This window comes from Eurosta solidaginis, chromosome 2 (assembly GCF_040869045.1).
Source record: "Eurosta solidaginis isolate ZX-2024a chromosome 2, ASM4086904v1, whole genome shotgun sequence".
Taxonomy (NCBI): domain Eukaryota; kingdom Metazoa; phylum Arthropoda; class Insecta; order Diptera; family Tephritidae; genus Eurosta; species Eurosta solidaginis.
In genome coordinates this window covers 172,124,669-172,141,121 of record NC_090320.1, presented here as the reverse complement: position 1 = coordinate 172,141,121, position 16,453 = coordinate 172,124,669, and the positions used below count along the sequence as shown (strand labels likewise).

General features: G+C 38.5%; 1 protein-coding gene across 2 annotated transcripts in view; it reads right to left on the bottom strand.

The window, feature by feature from the left end:
* PolrMT (mitochondrial RNA polymerase) overlaps positions 1-16,453 on the bottom strand; it is a 576,158-nt gene that overhangs the window by 194,435 nt on the left and 365,270 nt on the right. For both annotated transcript variants that reach the window (XM_067766430.1, XM_067766429.1), the window contains exon 7: positions 13,676-13,938. In XM_067766430.1, the coding sequence (XP_067622531.1) occupies positions 13,676-13,938 (263 nt within the window). The remainder of the gene's footprint in view (positions 1-13,675; positions 13,939-16,453) is intronic.

Sequence of the window (16,453 nt, the reverse complement as noted above, 5' to 3'; positions counted from 1 at the left end):
ACATCACTAGCGCAACAAGTTGTCGCAACACCCCACAGTAACACCGTAACCATGGCAACGCAACGAACTAAGCTAGCAACACCAAGAGCATTGGTATGAAAAAGGTAACACAAGAAGACAGCAGTAGGTCAGCACGCAGTTGTGGTTGCGAGGAGCGTTCTGGAAGGCATATCGGTTTTGACCATTGCAAGCAGTGCGGTTCATAGGAGAAAGGCGTGGGCTAAGAATTGTGGGTAAGCTGGTTTTTACTGCTCTACAACGCTTTAGTCCACGCTCGCTCCCCCGTAAGCAAACGTCCTCCACAGCATCTGAAAGGCGTATCGGTTTTGACCATCGCAAGACAGTTCCCTTCATAGGAGAAAGCCGTGGGCTGAGGATTGTGGGTAAGCTGGTTTTGACCGCTCTACAACGCCTTAGACCACGCTCGCTCCCTGCTAAGCGAAAGCCCACAGCGTCATGAGCCCGCGCACCACCGACGCTAACATACGACGTTGGCCGCAGCAGAGCTACGCAAACATACGACGTTGGCCTCAGCAGAATCACACAAACATACGACGCCAACCGTACCAGAGTTACACTCACGCAGACGCACCGACATAAGCCGCAGCAGAGACAGCGCAGTCGCTAACTGTAAGAGAAGCACGCCGACGCAGGGCGTCATACCCAGCCAACGACCAACAAGGCGTCCTAACGGAACGCTCCTAACGGGACACGAGGACCGTTAGCCCACCACTAATCATAGAGCAAGCATCAAACCAAGTGAAGAATACATACACATCATTCTATTGTTATAGTTTATATTAGAGTTATAGTATATAGAGTTAAAGCAATAAAGTTAATTTTATATGAAAACGATTTGCAAGGTGCCCCGAAATACAAATTTATTGTAAGCGAACCTTGGACACGGCGAGTATACCCAGCACTTATTGAATAAGCACCGGGGCAAGGAAAAGCTTCGTTACAGTCATACGCGTCGGTTGAGAACGTTCTGTACTCCAGTCAGATTTAAATTGTTTAGTTACTTGGTGTAATGCGAACTTTATGCCGCTCAACATAGAAAAGTGTAAATTCATGTGTTTTTCCCGTGGGAACGTACAGCCAGCTTCTTACACAATTAATGACCAAACTCTGGAAAGCGTTGATGTTTTTGTCGACTTGGGAGTTACAGTGAATTGCACACTCAGTTTCAACCCTCATATTAATGCCACAGTCAATAAAGCGAGAGGAGTTTCAGCATTTGTGAAAAGATGGGCAAAAGAGTTTAGTGATCCTTACGTTACAAAAACCCTTTTTACATCATTGGTGAGGCCGATATTAGAATATGGATCGATAATTTTGAATCCGCGTTATCAAGTTCATGTTGATAGGCTAGAATTAATTCAAAAACAGTTTTTACTTTTCGCCTTGAGAAATATTCAATGCGACTCTCCGTATAATCTTCCTCCTTACACTAATCGGTTAAAATTAATAAATCTTCCTACCCTTGCAAGTCGTAGGGAAATGCTAGGTGTGCTATTTATAGCTAAACTATTAAATGGATAGATTTCAAGTCCATTTCTTTTGAATGCAGTAAACTTGAATGTTACATGCCGAGTTTCAAGGCATTATAAACCTATGATTCTTAAACAATACAGAAGCAAATTCCAACTAAACGAACCTTTTCTATGTTTGTATGAAGATTATAACTCTCACTCGAGAATAACTGATGTTTCGGACTCGCTCTTTGCCATGACAAAAACCGCTCTATCTTCTCTTAATAAATGAAAAACCATATGTATACTTTAAATCTACTGTATTTGTGAATCTATATTTCGCAGCTGATGAGTTTCTCTGTAGCTGAGCGGTTTTAGATCTCGACGCTTTAGAAGCCACTGCCCAGTGTTTGAATTGCTTACTGAAAAATAGTAAACTTTACAAATTTTTGGCTTTACCAGCAATGAGTTTTTTGTCGGTTTGGAATTTTTGTATACAGCTTACATTTGTATTTGCAAAATATTTCAGCAACAGAAAAAAGCAAAGCAAACAAACTTGTTTTTTTTTTTTTTTTTTTCATTTTACTTCAGATGTAACTTGAATGGATGCGAGCTGTCGTCGTCAGCAGAAAAAAACTTGAATATTTTACTGTGCTTTGAAGCTGTGCTTTGAAGCTGTGCTTCGAAGTCAATTTACAGGATATATTTGATATACATATAAAAACTCTGCGTGGCTATATACCGATTACGGCCACTTCTTGTAGGAACCTTACTCGTGTTCGAAAGTAGCGGCATGACAAATTTCGTCACAACAATTAGCAAAAACGCCGAAAGGTGTTCTGCGCAAAAATACTATGGATCCGACCCCCGGTTTCTGAGGTACCCGCGGGTCTTTTTTCGGTTTTTCGTTAATATCTTTTGAATGCGTTATTATTTTTATTTTCCGCCTTCGGATTATTAATACTGATGTCAAGACGCGTCGTTTGACACCTCTCTTGATATTTTTGGTAGCGTATTAGCAGTCGACCCCTCAACTAGACTATTACCCGAAAAAAAAACCCCGAATGACTCCAGTACATATATCAAGCTACCGGTGGAGGTGTAGATTTTGTACGTACGTATTTGTCTTTTTTTTTTCAGTAGAAGCATGCGTATATATGTGTGTCGGGGGTTAAAACAACATAAAAACAAGAAATATCTACTCGTAGATGAAGGCTGTTACGATCAATACATCGTACAATTGTTTGTTTGTATGTCCCTTTGAAAATCAAATATTTCTGCTGAAATAGTAAAAAAATTACTTTTACTTATTTTCAGCAAGTAATTCGAAACCAGAATTTCGGCTGTTAAAAAACTGAAAACTGTTTACTTAAAACTAATTGATCATGAAATACTTATAGCTTCAAAGCACAGTAAAATATTCAAGTTTTTTTTTTTCTGCTGACGACGACAGCTCGCATCCATTCAAGTTACTTGTGAAGTAAAATGAAAAAAAAAAACAAATTTGTTTGCTTTGCTTTTTTCTGTTGCTGAAATATTTTCCAAATTTAAATTCAAGCAATTTGTAATACTGAAAATTAGTTCAGCATTTTCAAACCCTGCCACTGCCTCTGAAAGAGTCGGTAACAATAAAAACAAGTAAGGACGGGACTGTCTTCGCCTATGCCGAAGACTTCATACCTTTCATGAATGGGGCTGAACAATAATATTATCCCGTTCGTAATCTCCAAATAATCACGTGTATAAGATAAGAAATATATAGTGAACAGATGTACATACCTAAACCATTTTTAAGATAAATATTGTTACGAATATTAGAAAAACTAAGGCGTGCTGACATCTCTAAGCCGATGCTAAGCAGCGCCTTGCATGCACATCCATAGATCAATCATTATGTCTACAGCAGGCATGCTTAACCAACGAACCGATATCATTTCGTTACGATAATCAACGTTAATAAACGAAACAAAGTCATTTCGTTTCGTTTATTAACGTTAAGAACGTCAAATTAAATTAAAATGACTTTGCTTCGTTTATTAACGTTGATTATCGTAACGAAATGATATCGGTTTGTTGGTTAAGCATGCCTGGTCTACACATATGAAGGTACACGCAGCTGAGAGCAACGCAGAAGCACATGCAGATAGCTTATCTGAAATGCTCCTAAAGGTATGCAATTGTGATTATGGAAGTGTCGCTCACACATACAAGCGCATGGGGTATGAGAGGAGCTATAAAAATTATACATCTGTAGTTGTAGCTGAGAAATTTATAACTAACTAAGTAAAATTCTGGAAGCGCCTAGAAGATGCCACGAGGAAATCACAGAGTATAAAAGCATCAGCGGTAGAGGCGCTATGGGCAGTTTCGATTAAGACGCTATCTAGCGAGCAATAGCAGTATTATTTTGAAAGCTATCAGTCAGTTTGGTTATTAAGCAAGCTATTCGTTGCAAAGTATAAGTGTTATTGTGAAGTAATTTAATAAAGGCCATTTTTCCATTATTCAATATTGGAGTTATTCATTCAACGATTTAGCGATACGAACGTTGGCAGAAAATTGCAAATAAGGGGAATTGCAGCAAAATTGTTAAAATTGGTGTCAGAAGAGGAATTGTTGAATAAATTGCAAAGTTGCAGAGCACAACGAGGACATGGCGAAGTTAAGTGAATCAAGGATCCAGCAACTGAAAAAGGAGTTGGAAGCCCGTGGATTGAATACAACCGGCAATAAACTCGAACTTCAGGCAAGACTACGAGAGGCAATGGAAGCAGAAGGAATTAACGTGGAAGAATATGTCTTTCATCTTGATGGCGACGAGACAACAACAAAAATTGAGGAGAAAAACGAAACACCGCAGACAATGGCGAACACAGACTTGAACACAATATTAGCTGCAGTATCTGCTAAAACATTGACAGTATCATCTCAACTGGAAGAACAGAAAACGTATATGTCATCACAGATGGAATCCCAAGAGACACGAATAACATCGAAGATTGAAGCACAAGAAACGCGTGTTTCAGAAATGTCGACACAGATTACATCGAAGATTGAAGCATAAGAAACGCGTATGTCAGAAATGTCGACACAGATTACATCGGAGATTGAAGCACAAGAAACGCGTGTTTCAGAAATGTCGACACAGATTACATCGAAGATTGAAGCATAAGAAACGCGTATGTCAGAAATGTCGACACAGATTACATACAAGATGGAAACTCAACTGGAAGAGCAAAAGACATATATGACATCTCAGTTGGCTGAGCAGTTGAAAGCACAGGAGGCCCGCATATTCTCGCAGCTAGAGATAAGGGTAACATCAAAGCTGGAAGCACAGGATACAAAAATTGTGCAGCTCGAGGACAAAATTGATGCCGAGATAGAAGCTTTGAGAGGTCGTATACAGGAGTTGCAAATGAATCGCCCAGCTCCTTCAGCGAGTAATCCAAAGGTAAAAACACCATCCTTTGACGGTTCTGTTCCTTTCCAGGTGTTTAAGATTCAGTTTGAGAAGACCGCAGCAGTGAACAACTGGAATGCTGAAGATAAAGTTGCTGCACTATTCGTGGCATTGAAAGGATCTGCTGCTGAAATCCTACAGACAGGAGTTTGCGTCAGATGTCGAAAGGCTTGCACACTTGGCGAATGCCGACGCACACGTGGAATACACCGAAAGGGTAAAAATCCAGAGCTTCATAAATGGCATACGAGATATGGAAACGAAGCGAGCTACGAAGCAACGAATTTCCGAAAAAGAATGCGAGGGTAGTTTCAAGCGGAGCGCACTACTGTTGTGAAACGTGGGAACGATACTGATTATGGGAAGCCAATCCGTGAAGCGCAAGCTCTACGAAGTAGTTCATTGGCCAAACAACAGAGTGTGAGGGAACGGCCTAGGGTAATGAGTAGTAAGATCAGACACTGGCATGCCAAGAACTTTAATTCGGAAGGTTTCTTGGAGGAAGATTTGGTACTGCTATACAACCCTCACCAGCGGAAAGGGTTCTATCCAAATATCGGTGCAGCTGGGAAGGCCCGTACAGAGTTGTGAAGAGGATCAGTGATGTCATCTACCGCATACAAACAATTGGGAAACTACGAAGTAGAAGGGTGGTTCATTTGGAGATGCTAGCAGCGTTTAGATCGAGAGATTTGTCTGATCCGGACGATCAGACTTAGGTGGAGGGCAGTGTTACGAATATTAGCAAAACTATGGGGTGCTGCCATCTCTAAGCCGATGCTAAGCAGCGGCTTGCATGCACATCCATAGATCAATCATTATGTATCTACATAAACGAATCAATCATTATGTCTACACATATGTAGGTACACGCAGCTGAGAGCAACGCAGAAGCACATGCACATAGCTTATCTGAAAGGCTCCTAAAGGTATGCAATTGTGATTGTGGCTATAAAAATTATACATCTGTAGTTGTAGCTGTGAAATTTATAACTAACTAAGTAAAATTCTGGAGGCGCCTAGAAGATGCCACGAGGAAATCACAGAGTATAAAAGCATCAGCGGTAGAGGCGCTATGGGCAGTTTCGATTAAGACGCTATCTAGCGAGCTATAGCAGTATTATTTTGAAAACTATCAGTCAGTTTGGCTATTAAGCAAGCTATTCGTTGCAAAGTATAAGTGTTATTGTGAAGTACTTTAATAAAGGCCATTTTTCCATTATTCAATGTTGGAGTTATTTATTCAACAGTTTAGCGATACGAACGTTGGCAGAAAATTGCAAATAAGGGGAATTGCAGCAAAATCGTTACAATATAAAATAAAAAATGGCAATAAACCCCCTTATCTGAACGATCGGTTGTATGGCATATATTGTAACGAATTTACTGCAAATCCTCTTATTTGCCCTTTTGCTAAGTTCGTATCGCTAAACTGTTGAATAAATAACTCCAATATTGAATAATGGAAAAATGGCCTTTATTAAAGTACTTCACAATAACACTTATACTTTGCAACTAGCTGGCTTAATAACCAAACTGACTGATCTATTGCCCGACAGATAGCGTGCTTAACTGAAACTGCCCATAGCGCCTCTACCGCTGATGCTTTTATACTATGTGATTACCTCGTGGCATCTTCTAGGCGCTTCCAGAATTTTACTTAGTAAGTTATAAATTTCTCAGCTACAACTACAGATGTATAATTTTTATAGCTTCTCTCATACCCCATGCGCTTGTATGTGTGAGCGACACTTCCACAATCACAATTGTATACCTTTAGGAGCATTTCAGATAAGATATCTGCATGTGCTTGTGCGTTGCTCTCAGCTGCGTGTACCTACATATGTGTAGACATAATGATTGATTCGTTTATGTAGATACATAATGATTGATCTATGGATGTGCATGCAAGGCGCTGCTTAGCATCGGCTTAGAGATGGCAGCACCCCTTAGTTTTGCTAATATTCGTAACAATATTATATATAGCTCCGGTCGAAATGATTTTTACAGGAAATCTTTTATTAACAATTTTTTGTTGTTATTTCGGCTTACTGATTTGTAAGATCGCGGGTTCGAATCGAGCTCAAGGCCTAACAATAATTTTTTATCATTATTATTGTTATGATAAATTTTTTCTTAATTGAAAAAATTTTTAAATTAGAATAGAAGAAAGAAAAAATATAGACAACTGCCAAAGCGGTTTTTGTTTGTCTGTGATGGCTGAATGGTTATAGCAGCGGCGCCTAAACGTTGCCGATGAAGGAATTTAGCAGTTCCCGAAATGGATCTATACAACGAGCTTTGGCAGTTGTCTAAATTTTTTCTTTCTTCTATTCTAATTTAAAAATTTTTTCAATTAAGAAAAAATTTATCATAACAATAATAATGATAAAAAATTATTGTTAGGCCTTGAGCTCGATTCGAACCCGCGATCTTGGAAATCTTTTATGATATATTAAAATATATATCACCAAGTTTCACGTTTTTATATTGGAAACTAAGGGAGAAATGGCCAAAAATTTTTCTATCTGAACGATCGGCTGTATGGCATAGGTATATACTATATACATATAGCTCCGATCAAAGTGATTTTTTCAGAAAATCTTCTATTATATATTAAAATATATATCACCGAGTTTCACGTTTATGCTTTCTAAATTAAGGGAGAAATTGCCAAAAATCTTTCTATCTGAAAGATCGGTTGTATGGGATATAACTATATATAGCTCCGATCAAAGTGATTTTTTCTTCTATGATATATTAGAATATATATCACCGAGTTTCACGTTTATACTTTCTAAATTGCGCCAGGAACGACCAAAATCGTCTTATCTGAACGATCGGTTGTATGGGAGGTATGTGTTATAATGGTGCGATCCTACCGGATCTGACAAATGTCTAATATAATACAAAAATACATCCTTGTGCCAAATTTCACTGAGATATCTCAAAATTTGAGGGACTAGTTTGCGTTCAAACACACAAGAGGACGGACGGACAGACGGACATGGCTATATCAACTCACTTCGTCGCCCTGATCAATTCGGTATACTTAATGGTGAGTCTATCTTCTATATTTCTGAACGTTACAAACATCGAACCAAAGTTAATATACCATTTCATGTTCATGAAAGGTATAATTAAAAATTATAAATTACAAACATAAATAAAATTTAGAATAAAAATAAAAAATTGTGTATTAAAAAAAAAAAATTTAACAGGATTAGCCTGGTTTCATCGGGCCACTTGAGGGCGGTGCGCTGCCACAACGTCCGAGAAAAAAAAGAAGCCCGCCTCCCAGGGTCTTCAGAAGTCATCTCCGAAAGCATTATGCAAAAATACACGACCTGAGATTTCAGCCGTATGTAGAAGAACACAAAAATGTCCTCAGTGATATCCACAAAAAGGAGTCGGACCTCTATCCCAGAAATCGCCCGGCGAACCACGTTCTTAAAGTTAAACACCCTTAACTCGCAGAAGAGGAGAGCAACCTCCCTAGGAAGACAAGCGTCACTCTAGTTCGCCCTGGATACTGTAACAGGTTGAACAGAATCAATGCCGACACACATAACGTAAGTTCTGCTTACGACGTGTCCCCACATGACACCAACCATCTTTTCAATTACAATGTGGAACTAACGCCTCTAAAACCCCTTTCCTGTGGCCTGTGTGAAAGCGCAGGTTTCCTTTGACTCCCGTTAGAGGATATTGATGACAATTTGGGAGTGGTCGTTCCAATTGAATGGGGCAAAGCAATGTTACAACAAAAACAACTAGTAGAGATATGAAAGTGCAAAGTACATAAGTTTTATTTGGCTAATCTCTTCACAAAACGTTTGATGCCATAAAAAAATACTTGAGAATTAGACGCAGCCGCTCTTCCAATTTACGTCGTGCTATATATTTTATGGCGATTCCAAACAGCATTTGCAAAGCAGATGAATCTTCACTGGGAAGCTTTGCATAGAAGTGTTTACCAAACCACTGCCGAGAGGCGACCCCGTTTAGAAAAAACTTTTTTCTAACTGAAAATTTTTGTTTAACGCCATCAGTCGACCAAAGATCTTTTAAATCATTTAATGTTCGTGACGTTTCTCTTTAAATGTATCCTTAAAATATATGTTCGGTTTCGTCCAAACTTAAAATTCCTTACTGGTATTCTATTAAATTCAAACCATACGATCTCATTTAAAAAAAAACAGTTCCTTCACTTTTGGTAAAACTTCCGAAGTACTCTCTTTGATCAAGTATACTCGATACCTTTCTCTGAGTATGAGTGCTAGCATCGATACTTTGATCCGAGTATTTTATATGAGTACCGGTATCGATACTTTTTCTAAAAGTCCTATCACTAGTTGCAACGTAACTGATCTTTGTGTTAGTAAATTATCCTTTCAGTCGAATTTGATGTCGGCTGATGAGTTTGATGGAATAGTTCCCAAAGGATTTCGATATGTACATATAAGTAAGTAGCGATACGTCGTCTAAACGCTAAGTTACCAATTTTGCCTTTCAAATATGCAGCGATTGTACTCGTGGATAAGACGTGGCCGCTGAACTTTTAAATGCTTCTTATCCTTCTGGGACAAACGTGTAACTTCTTTGGAGGATTGAACAGGATGAATACTCGAAGCTATGTAAATAAAATTGTAACTTACAATTATATTGTTGGCATGAATTTTAAGGTAGTCAAACCGTCCCTATTTTTTACCTGCGGTTCAGTTTTCTTTGGTAGAGGGCAGTTATGACAAATCATTCCAGCTCCTTTTATATTGCAACTATACCACTCTACTAATAAGCGTATTGTCAAAGTACAGCCGGTGAAAATATCGGGCTGCCTTGCTAAGAAAAGTTTCGGAGCCTTGGTATGCTTCAAATCAAATAATATAACCCTTATAAGTTGCCCCATCCCAAAACCTATACCAATACCTTATGGGCCCACTCCGTATAACAGCTTGCAACCGTGACCTCTGTAATATGGAACCATCTGGTCGTCAACGGAAATGCAGAACTGTTTTAGGCGCATTTAATTGGACATTTTCGTTTAATATTTGAACAAGGGGTAAAACCCATACTTATTTTCCAGGTTATTAGGATCTTCGAAGAGCAACAGTGTTGTAGCCACTCAGAAGTAGAATTCCAATAAAGTATTCGGATTTTCTGGCGTTATGTTGCCTGCTTCGTTGTGCTGTAAGGCGTAGTCATTTGAATTCATCACACTGAGTTGCAGGAAGTCATATGAGAATTTTTTTTTTAAATTAATCAAGTGGCGTTGCCAAAAAATCCCCATATCTTGGTACTGCAGCCTCCGTTTCTTCTATATCTTGTTTTACTTACTTAATGCATAGCGAAAAAGTCCCGACTAGGGAGGCAATTGAAAAGTAAAGTCCTCTCTCGGCAAACGAAAATCATACTCTACAAGTCCCTTATCGTACCCGCCTATGGAAGCAGATTTAAACTTCCTTGGTGTCACCAATTGGCGTCGGTTGGCAGAGAGAAGGAGCGACTAGCGCGCCTTGTTGGACGGTCATAACCGTTTAAACGATTAAGCGCCAATTAAGTAAGTAAGTAGGTTATCGAAATTAACTTCCCCGTCATCACCACTACCTTCAAGTGTTACATAGTTGTTAGCGTCAATGGTGGGGATAATCGCAATGCCCATATCCTATGCTGATTGCATCCATTACCTCCGTAATATGGGACCATTTGCCCGTCAACGGAATGCTGAACTGTTCTAGGCGCATTTGATTGGAAATTTCGTTATGCATTTGAATGAGGGGTGTAACCTTGGCAAACCTATTGTTATTTTCCAGGTTATTATTTTCTACGAAGTATAAGTTTCTTATAATGAACTCAAACCGATCCATCCGCATTGAACTTGATACAAAAATTAGAATGAGTGTCTCTGTCAATTTTCCAATACATCCGACGTAGCGCTACAGTGTTGTAGCCACTCAGAAGCGAAATTCCAACAAAGCAACTGATTTCAGTGGAGACAATCGCAGTATAGTAATGTTCTCTGGGATTTTCTTCATCGGTTTCTTCTAGAGTTCGTTTAAACTTAAAAACTGAAAAATATATTTTTTTTTTACTTTGATTTGTACTCTAGTGCCGAGCGTATTACATGTAGTATGGCAGCATATAAATCAATAAAAATCACATATAATTGGGTTTTACACTTCAATTCAACTGTGTACTTCAATTTTTATACTTAGCTGAGCAGGGCTCACAGAGTATATTAACTTTGTTCGCATAACGGTAATCCGTAACGGCATAAACTAATCGAGATAGATATAGACTTCTATATATCAAAATGATCTGGGTGAAAAAAGAAATTCATTTAGCCATGTCCGTCCGTCCGTCCGTCTGTAAACACGATAACTTGAGTAAATTTTGAAGTATCTTGATGAAATTTGGTATGTAGGTTCCTGGGCGCTCATCTCAGATCGCTATTTAAAATGAACGAAATCGGTCTACAACCACGCCCACTTTTTCGATATCGAAAATTTCGGAAAACCGAAAAAGTGCGATAATTCATTACCAAAGACGGATAAAGCGATGAAAATTGGTAGGTGCGTTGACCTTATGACGCAAAATAGAAAATTAGAAAAACTTTGGGCAATGGGCGTGGCACCGCTCACTTTTAAAAGAAGGTAATTTAAAAGTTTTGCAAGCTGTAATTTGGCAGTCGTTGAAGATATCATGATGAAATTTGGTAGGCACGTTACTCCTATTACTATATGCGTGCTAAATAAAAATTAGCGAAATCGGATGACGAACACGCCCACTTTTAAAAAAAAAATGTTTAAGTAAAATTTTAACAAAAAATTTAATATCTTTACAGTATAAAAGTAAATTATGTCAGCATTCGACTCCAGTAATGATATGGTGCAACAAAATACAAAGATAAAAGAAAATTTCAAAATGGGAGTAACTCCGCCCTTTTTCATTTAATTCGTCTAGAATACTTTTAATGACATAAGTCGAACAAAAATTTACGAATCCTTGTGAAATTTCGTAGGGACATAGATTCTATGACGGTAACTGTTCTCTGTGAAAATGGGCGAAATCGGTTGAAGCCACGCCCAGTTTTTATACACAGTCGACCGTCTGTCCTTCCGCTCGGCCGTTAACACGATAAATTGTCCAAAAAACGATATATCTTAACTAAACTTAGTTCACGTACTTATCTGAAGTCACTTTATCTTGCTATAAAATATGGCCGAAATCCGACTATGACCACGCACACTTTTCCGATATCAAAAATTACGAAAAATGAAAAAAAATGCCATAATTCTGCACCAAATATGATAAAAGAGATGAAACATGGTAATTGGATTGGTTTATTGACGCAAAATATAACTTTAGAAAAAACTTTGTAAAATGGGTGTGACACCTACCATATTAAGTAGAAGAAAATGAAAAAGTTCTGCAGGTCGAAATTAAAAGCCTTGGAATCTTGGCAGGAATACTGTTCGTGGTATGACATATATAAATAAATTAGCGGTACCCGACAGAAGATGTTCTGGGTCACCCTGGTCCACATTTTGGTTGATATCTCGAAAACGCCTTCACATATACAACTAAGGGCTACTCCCTTTTAAAACCCTCATTAATACTTTTAATTTGATACCCATATCGTACAAACACATTCTAGAGTCACCCCTAGCCCACCCTTATTGCGATATCTCAAAAAGGCGTCCACCTATAGAACTAAGGCCCACTACGTTTTAAATAATCATTAACACCTTTCATTTGATACACATGTCATACAAACACATTCCAGGGTTACCCTAGGTTCATTTTGCTAAATGGTGATCTTCCCTTATTTTGTCTCCAAAGCTCTCAGCTGAGTATGTAATTTCGGTTACACCCGAACTTAGCCTTCCTTAATTGTTACAACTACTTTTGATAAAAGTATACAAAAAAAAAAATACGGCTGCCGTGGTGTGATGGTAGCATGCTCCACCTATCACACCAAAGAGCCTGAGTTCACTCCCCGGGCAAAGTAGCATCAAAATTTTAGAAACAAGGTTTTTCAATGAGAAGAACATTTTTTTAGCTGGGTCAACCGTCGGCAGTGTTTGGCAAGCACTCCGAGTGTATTTCTGCCAAGAAAAGGTGTCAGTGAAAACTCAATCGCCTTGCAGATGCCGTTCGGAGTCGGCATAAAACAAGTAGGTCCCGTCCCGCCAATTTGTAGGAAAAATTAAAAGGAGCACCACGCAAATTGAAAGAGAAACTCGGCTTAATTCTCTTCGGAGGATATCGCGTTTTATTTTTTTATTTTATACAGAAAACACAGCAAAAAAGAAATTGACTCAAATATGTGTTTCTTATCAAGTACGCGACATGTTCACATTTTTGACAATTTAACAAAACTCGCACCTTTGATATTAAAAAAGGCAACCAAGAAATTGGACCAAAAACGTTTTTCATAACCACCTATGCATGTTTTGTTGTACAGTAGCACAGTTACGTAGTCGAAATTACCGTTTACGAGATATTTTGAAATTTGTACTACATGCAATAGGCAAGGCATATCTATCTGGGTTAAATTTTCTAAACTTGATTTGTAATTTTAAACGGAAATTATGAAACTTCAATTGGATTTCTCAACATGAATTTAAATTCTCTAAACTTTAAAACTCTGAGCTTGAATTATGATTTTTTGCATATGAATTATATTTGAATGCTAAAATTCAGAACAAGATTGATTGTGTTACTGTCACATTCTTACCTTTGCTGCACTTTTTGACCAAGTTCTCTGTAAAGTTGGCCAACTGTTGGACTAAAAGTTTCTGACCCTTCCGCTAACTTGTAAATTTCTTTTAATAATATGTTAGTATATACAGATGTATCTATGGCTTTAAGATAGGTATGATAGTTCATAAAACCACTAGGTTTGTAGCGTATTTGTGCTCGCAATGTATTTAAATCTCGCAGTATGGCGGCATTAATTTGGGCACGCCACTGTACTTCAAGTTCTTTAAGTTTTCGTCTCTGCAAATAAATAAACAAACAAATTTATTAAAACTTCAGTGCAATGCAAACTAAATAAATCCATAAGTTGTATTTTGCAAACTCGTGATATTGCATGGCCAGTAATTATATGTGCGAAGCTTCAACTGTTATTAAAATAAAATAAATAAAAAGAAAACGAAAAAATGTTAAGCACTTCCTTTATATAAATCGACAAAAATCAGCAAAAAATGTATCCTTATACAAAGATATATTGTAAAAATATTTTTGAGAGGTAAGAAGATATTAACATAAACATAGTAAAAAACAAGTAAGGAAGGCTAAGTTCGGGTGTAACCGAACATTACATACTCAGTTGAGAGCTATGGAGACAAAATAAGGAAAATCACCATGTAGGAAAATGAACCTAGGGTAACCCTGGAATGTGGTTGTATGACATGTGTATCAAATGGAAGGTATTAAAGAGTATTTTAAGAGAGAGTAGGTCATAGTTCTATGGATGGACGCCATTTAGGGATATCGCCATAAAGGTGGACCAGGGCTGACTCTAGAATGGGTTTGTACGATATGGGTATCAAATGAAAGGTGATAATGAGTATTTTAAAAGGGAATGGGCTTTAGTTCTATAGGTGAACGCCTTTTCGAGAAATCCCCTAAAGGTGGACCAGGGGTGACTCTAGAATATGTTTGTACGATATGGGTATCAAATGAAAGCTGTTAATGGGTATTTTGAAAAGGAGTGATCCTTAGTTCCCTAGGTGGACGCCGTTTCGAGATATCGCCATAAAGGTGGACCAGGGGTGTCTCTAGTTGTACGATATGGGAATTAAATGAAAGGTGTTACTGAGCATTTTAAGAGGGAGTGGGCATTAGGTCTATAGGTGGACGCCTTTTCGAGATATCGTCATTAGGGTGGGCCAGGGGTGACTCTAGAATGTGTTTGTACGATATGGGTATCAAACGAAAGGTGTTACTGAGCATTTTAGGAGGGAGTGGGAATTAGGTCTATAGGTGGACGCCTTTTCGAGATATCGCCATTAGGGTGGGCCAGGGGTGACTCTAGAATGTTTGTACGATATGGGTATCAAACGAAAGGTGTTACTGAGCGTTTTAAGAGGGAGTGGGCATTAGGTCCATAGGTGGACGCCTTTTCGAGATATCGCCATTAGGGTGGGCCAGGGTGACTCTAGAATGTGTTTGTACGATATGGGTATCAAATGAAAGGTGGTAATGAGTATTTTAAAAGGGAGTAATCCTTAGTTCTATAGGTGGACGCCTTTTCGAGATATCGCCATAAAGGTGGACCAAGGGTGACTCTAGAATGTTTGTACGATATGGGTATCAAACCAAAGGTGTTACTGAGCATTTTAAGAGGGAGTAGGCATTAGGTCTATAGGTGGACGCCTTTTCGAGATATCGCCATTAGGGTGGGCCAGGGGTGACTCTAGAATGTTTGTACGATATGGGTATCAAACGAAAGGTGTTACTGAGCATTTTAAGAGGGAGTGGGCATTAGGTCTATAGGTGGCCGCCTTTTCGAGATATCACCATTAGGGTGGGCCAGGGGTGACTCTAGAATGTTTGTACGATATGGGTATCAAACGAAAGGTGTTACTGAGCATTTTAAGAGGGAGTGGACATTAGGTCTATAGGTGGACGCCTTTTCGAGATATCGCCATTAGGGTGAGCCAGGGGTGACTCTAGAATGTTTTTACGATATGGGTATCAAACGAAAGGTGTTACTGAGCATTTTAAGAGGGAGTGGGCATTAGGTCTATAGGTGCACGCCTTTTCGAGATATCGTCATTAGGGTGGGCCAGGGGTGACTCTAGAATGTGTTTGTACGATATGGATATCAAATTAAAGGCATTAATGAGGGTTTTAAAAGCGAGTGGCCCTTAGATGTATATGTGAAGGCGTTCTCGCGAAATCGACCAAATGTGGACCAGGTGATCCAGAAAATCATCTGTCGGGTACTGCAAATTTATTTATATATTCAATACCACTAACAGTATTCCCGCCAAGATTCCAAGGGCTGTTGATTTCGCCTTGTAGAACTTTTTCATTTTCTTCTACTTAATATGGTAGGTGTCACACCCATTTTACAAAGTTTTTTCCAAAGTTATATTTTGCGTCAATAAACCAATCCAGTTACCATGTTTCATCCCTTTTTTGGTATTTGGTATAGAATTATGGCATTTTTTTCATTTTTCGTAATTTTTGATATCGATAAAGTGGGCGTGGTTATGGTCGGATTTCGGCCATTTTTTATACCAAGATAAAGTGAGCTCAGATAAGTACGTGGGCTAAGTTTAGTAAAGATATATCGGTTTTTGCTCAAGTTATTGTGTTAACGGCCGAGCGGAAGGACAGACGGTGGACTGTGTATAAAAACTGGGCGTGGCTTCCACCGATTTCACCCATTTTCACAGAGAACAGTTACCGTCATAGAAGCTATGCTCCTACCAAATTTCAAAAGGATTGCTAAATTTTTGTTCGACTTATGGCATTAAAAGTATTCTAGACAAACTAAATG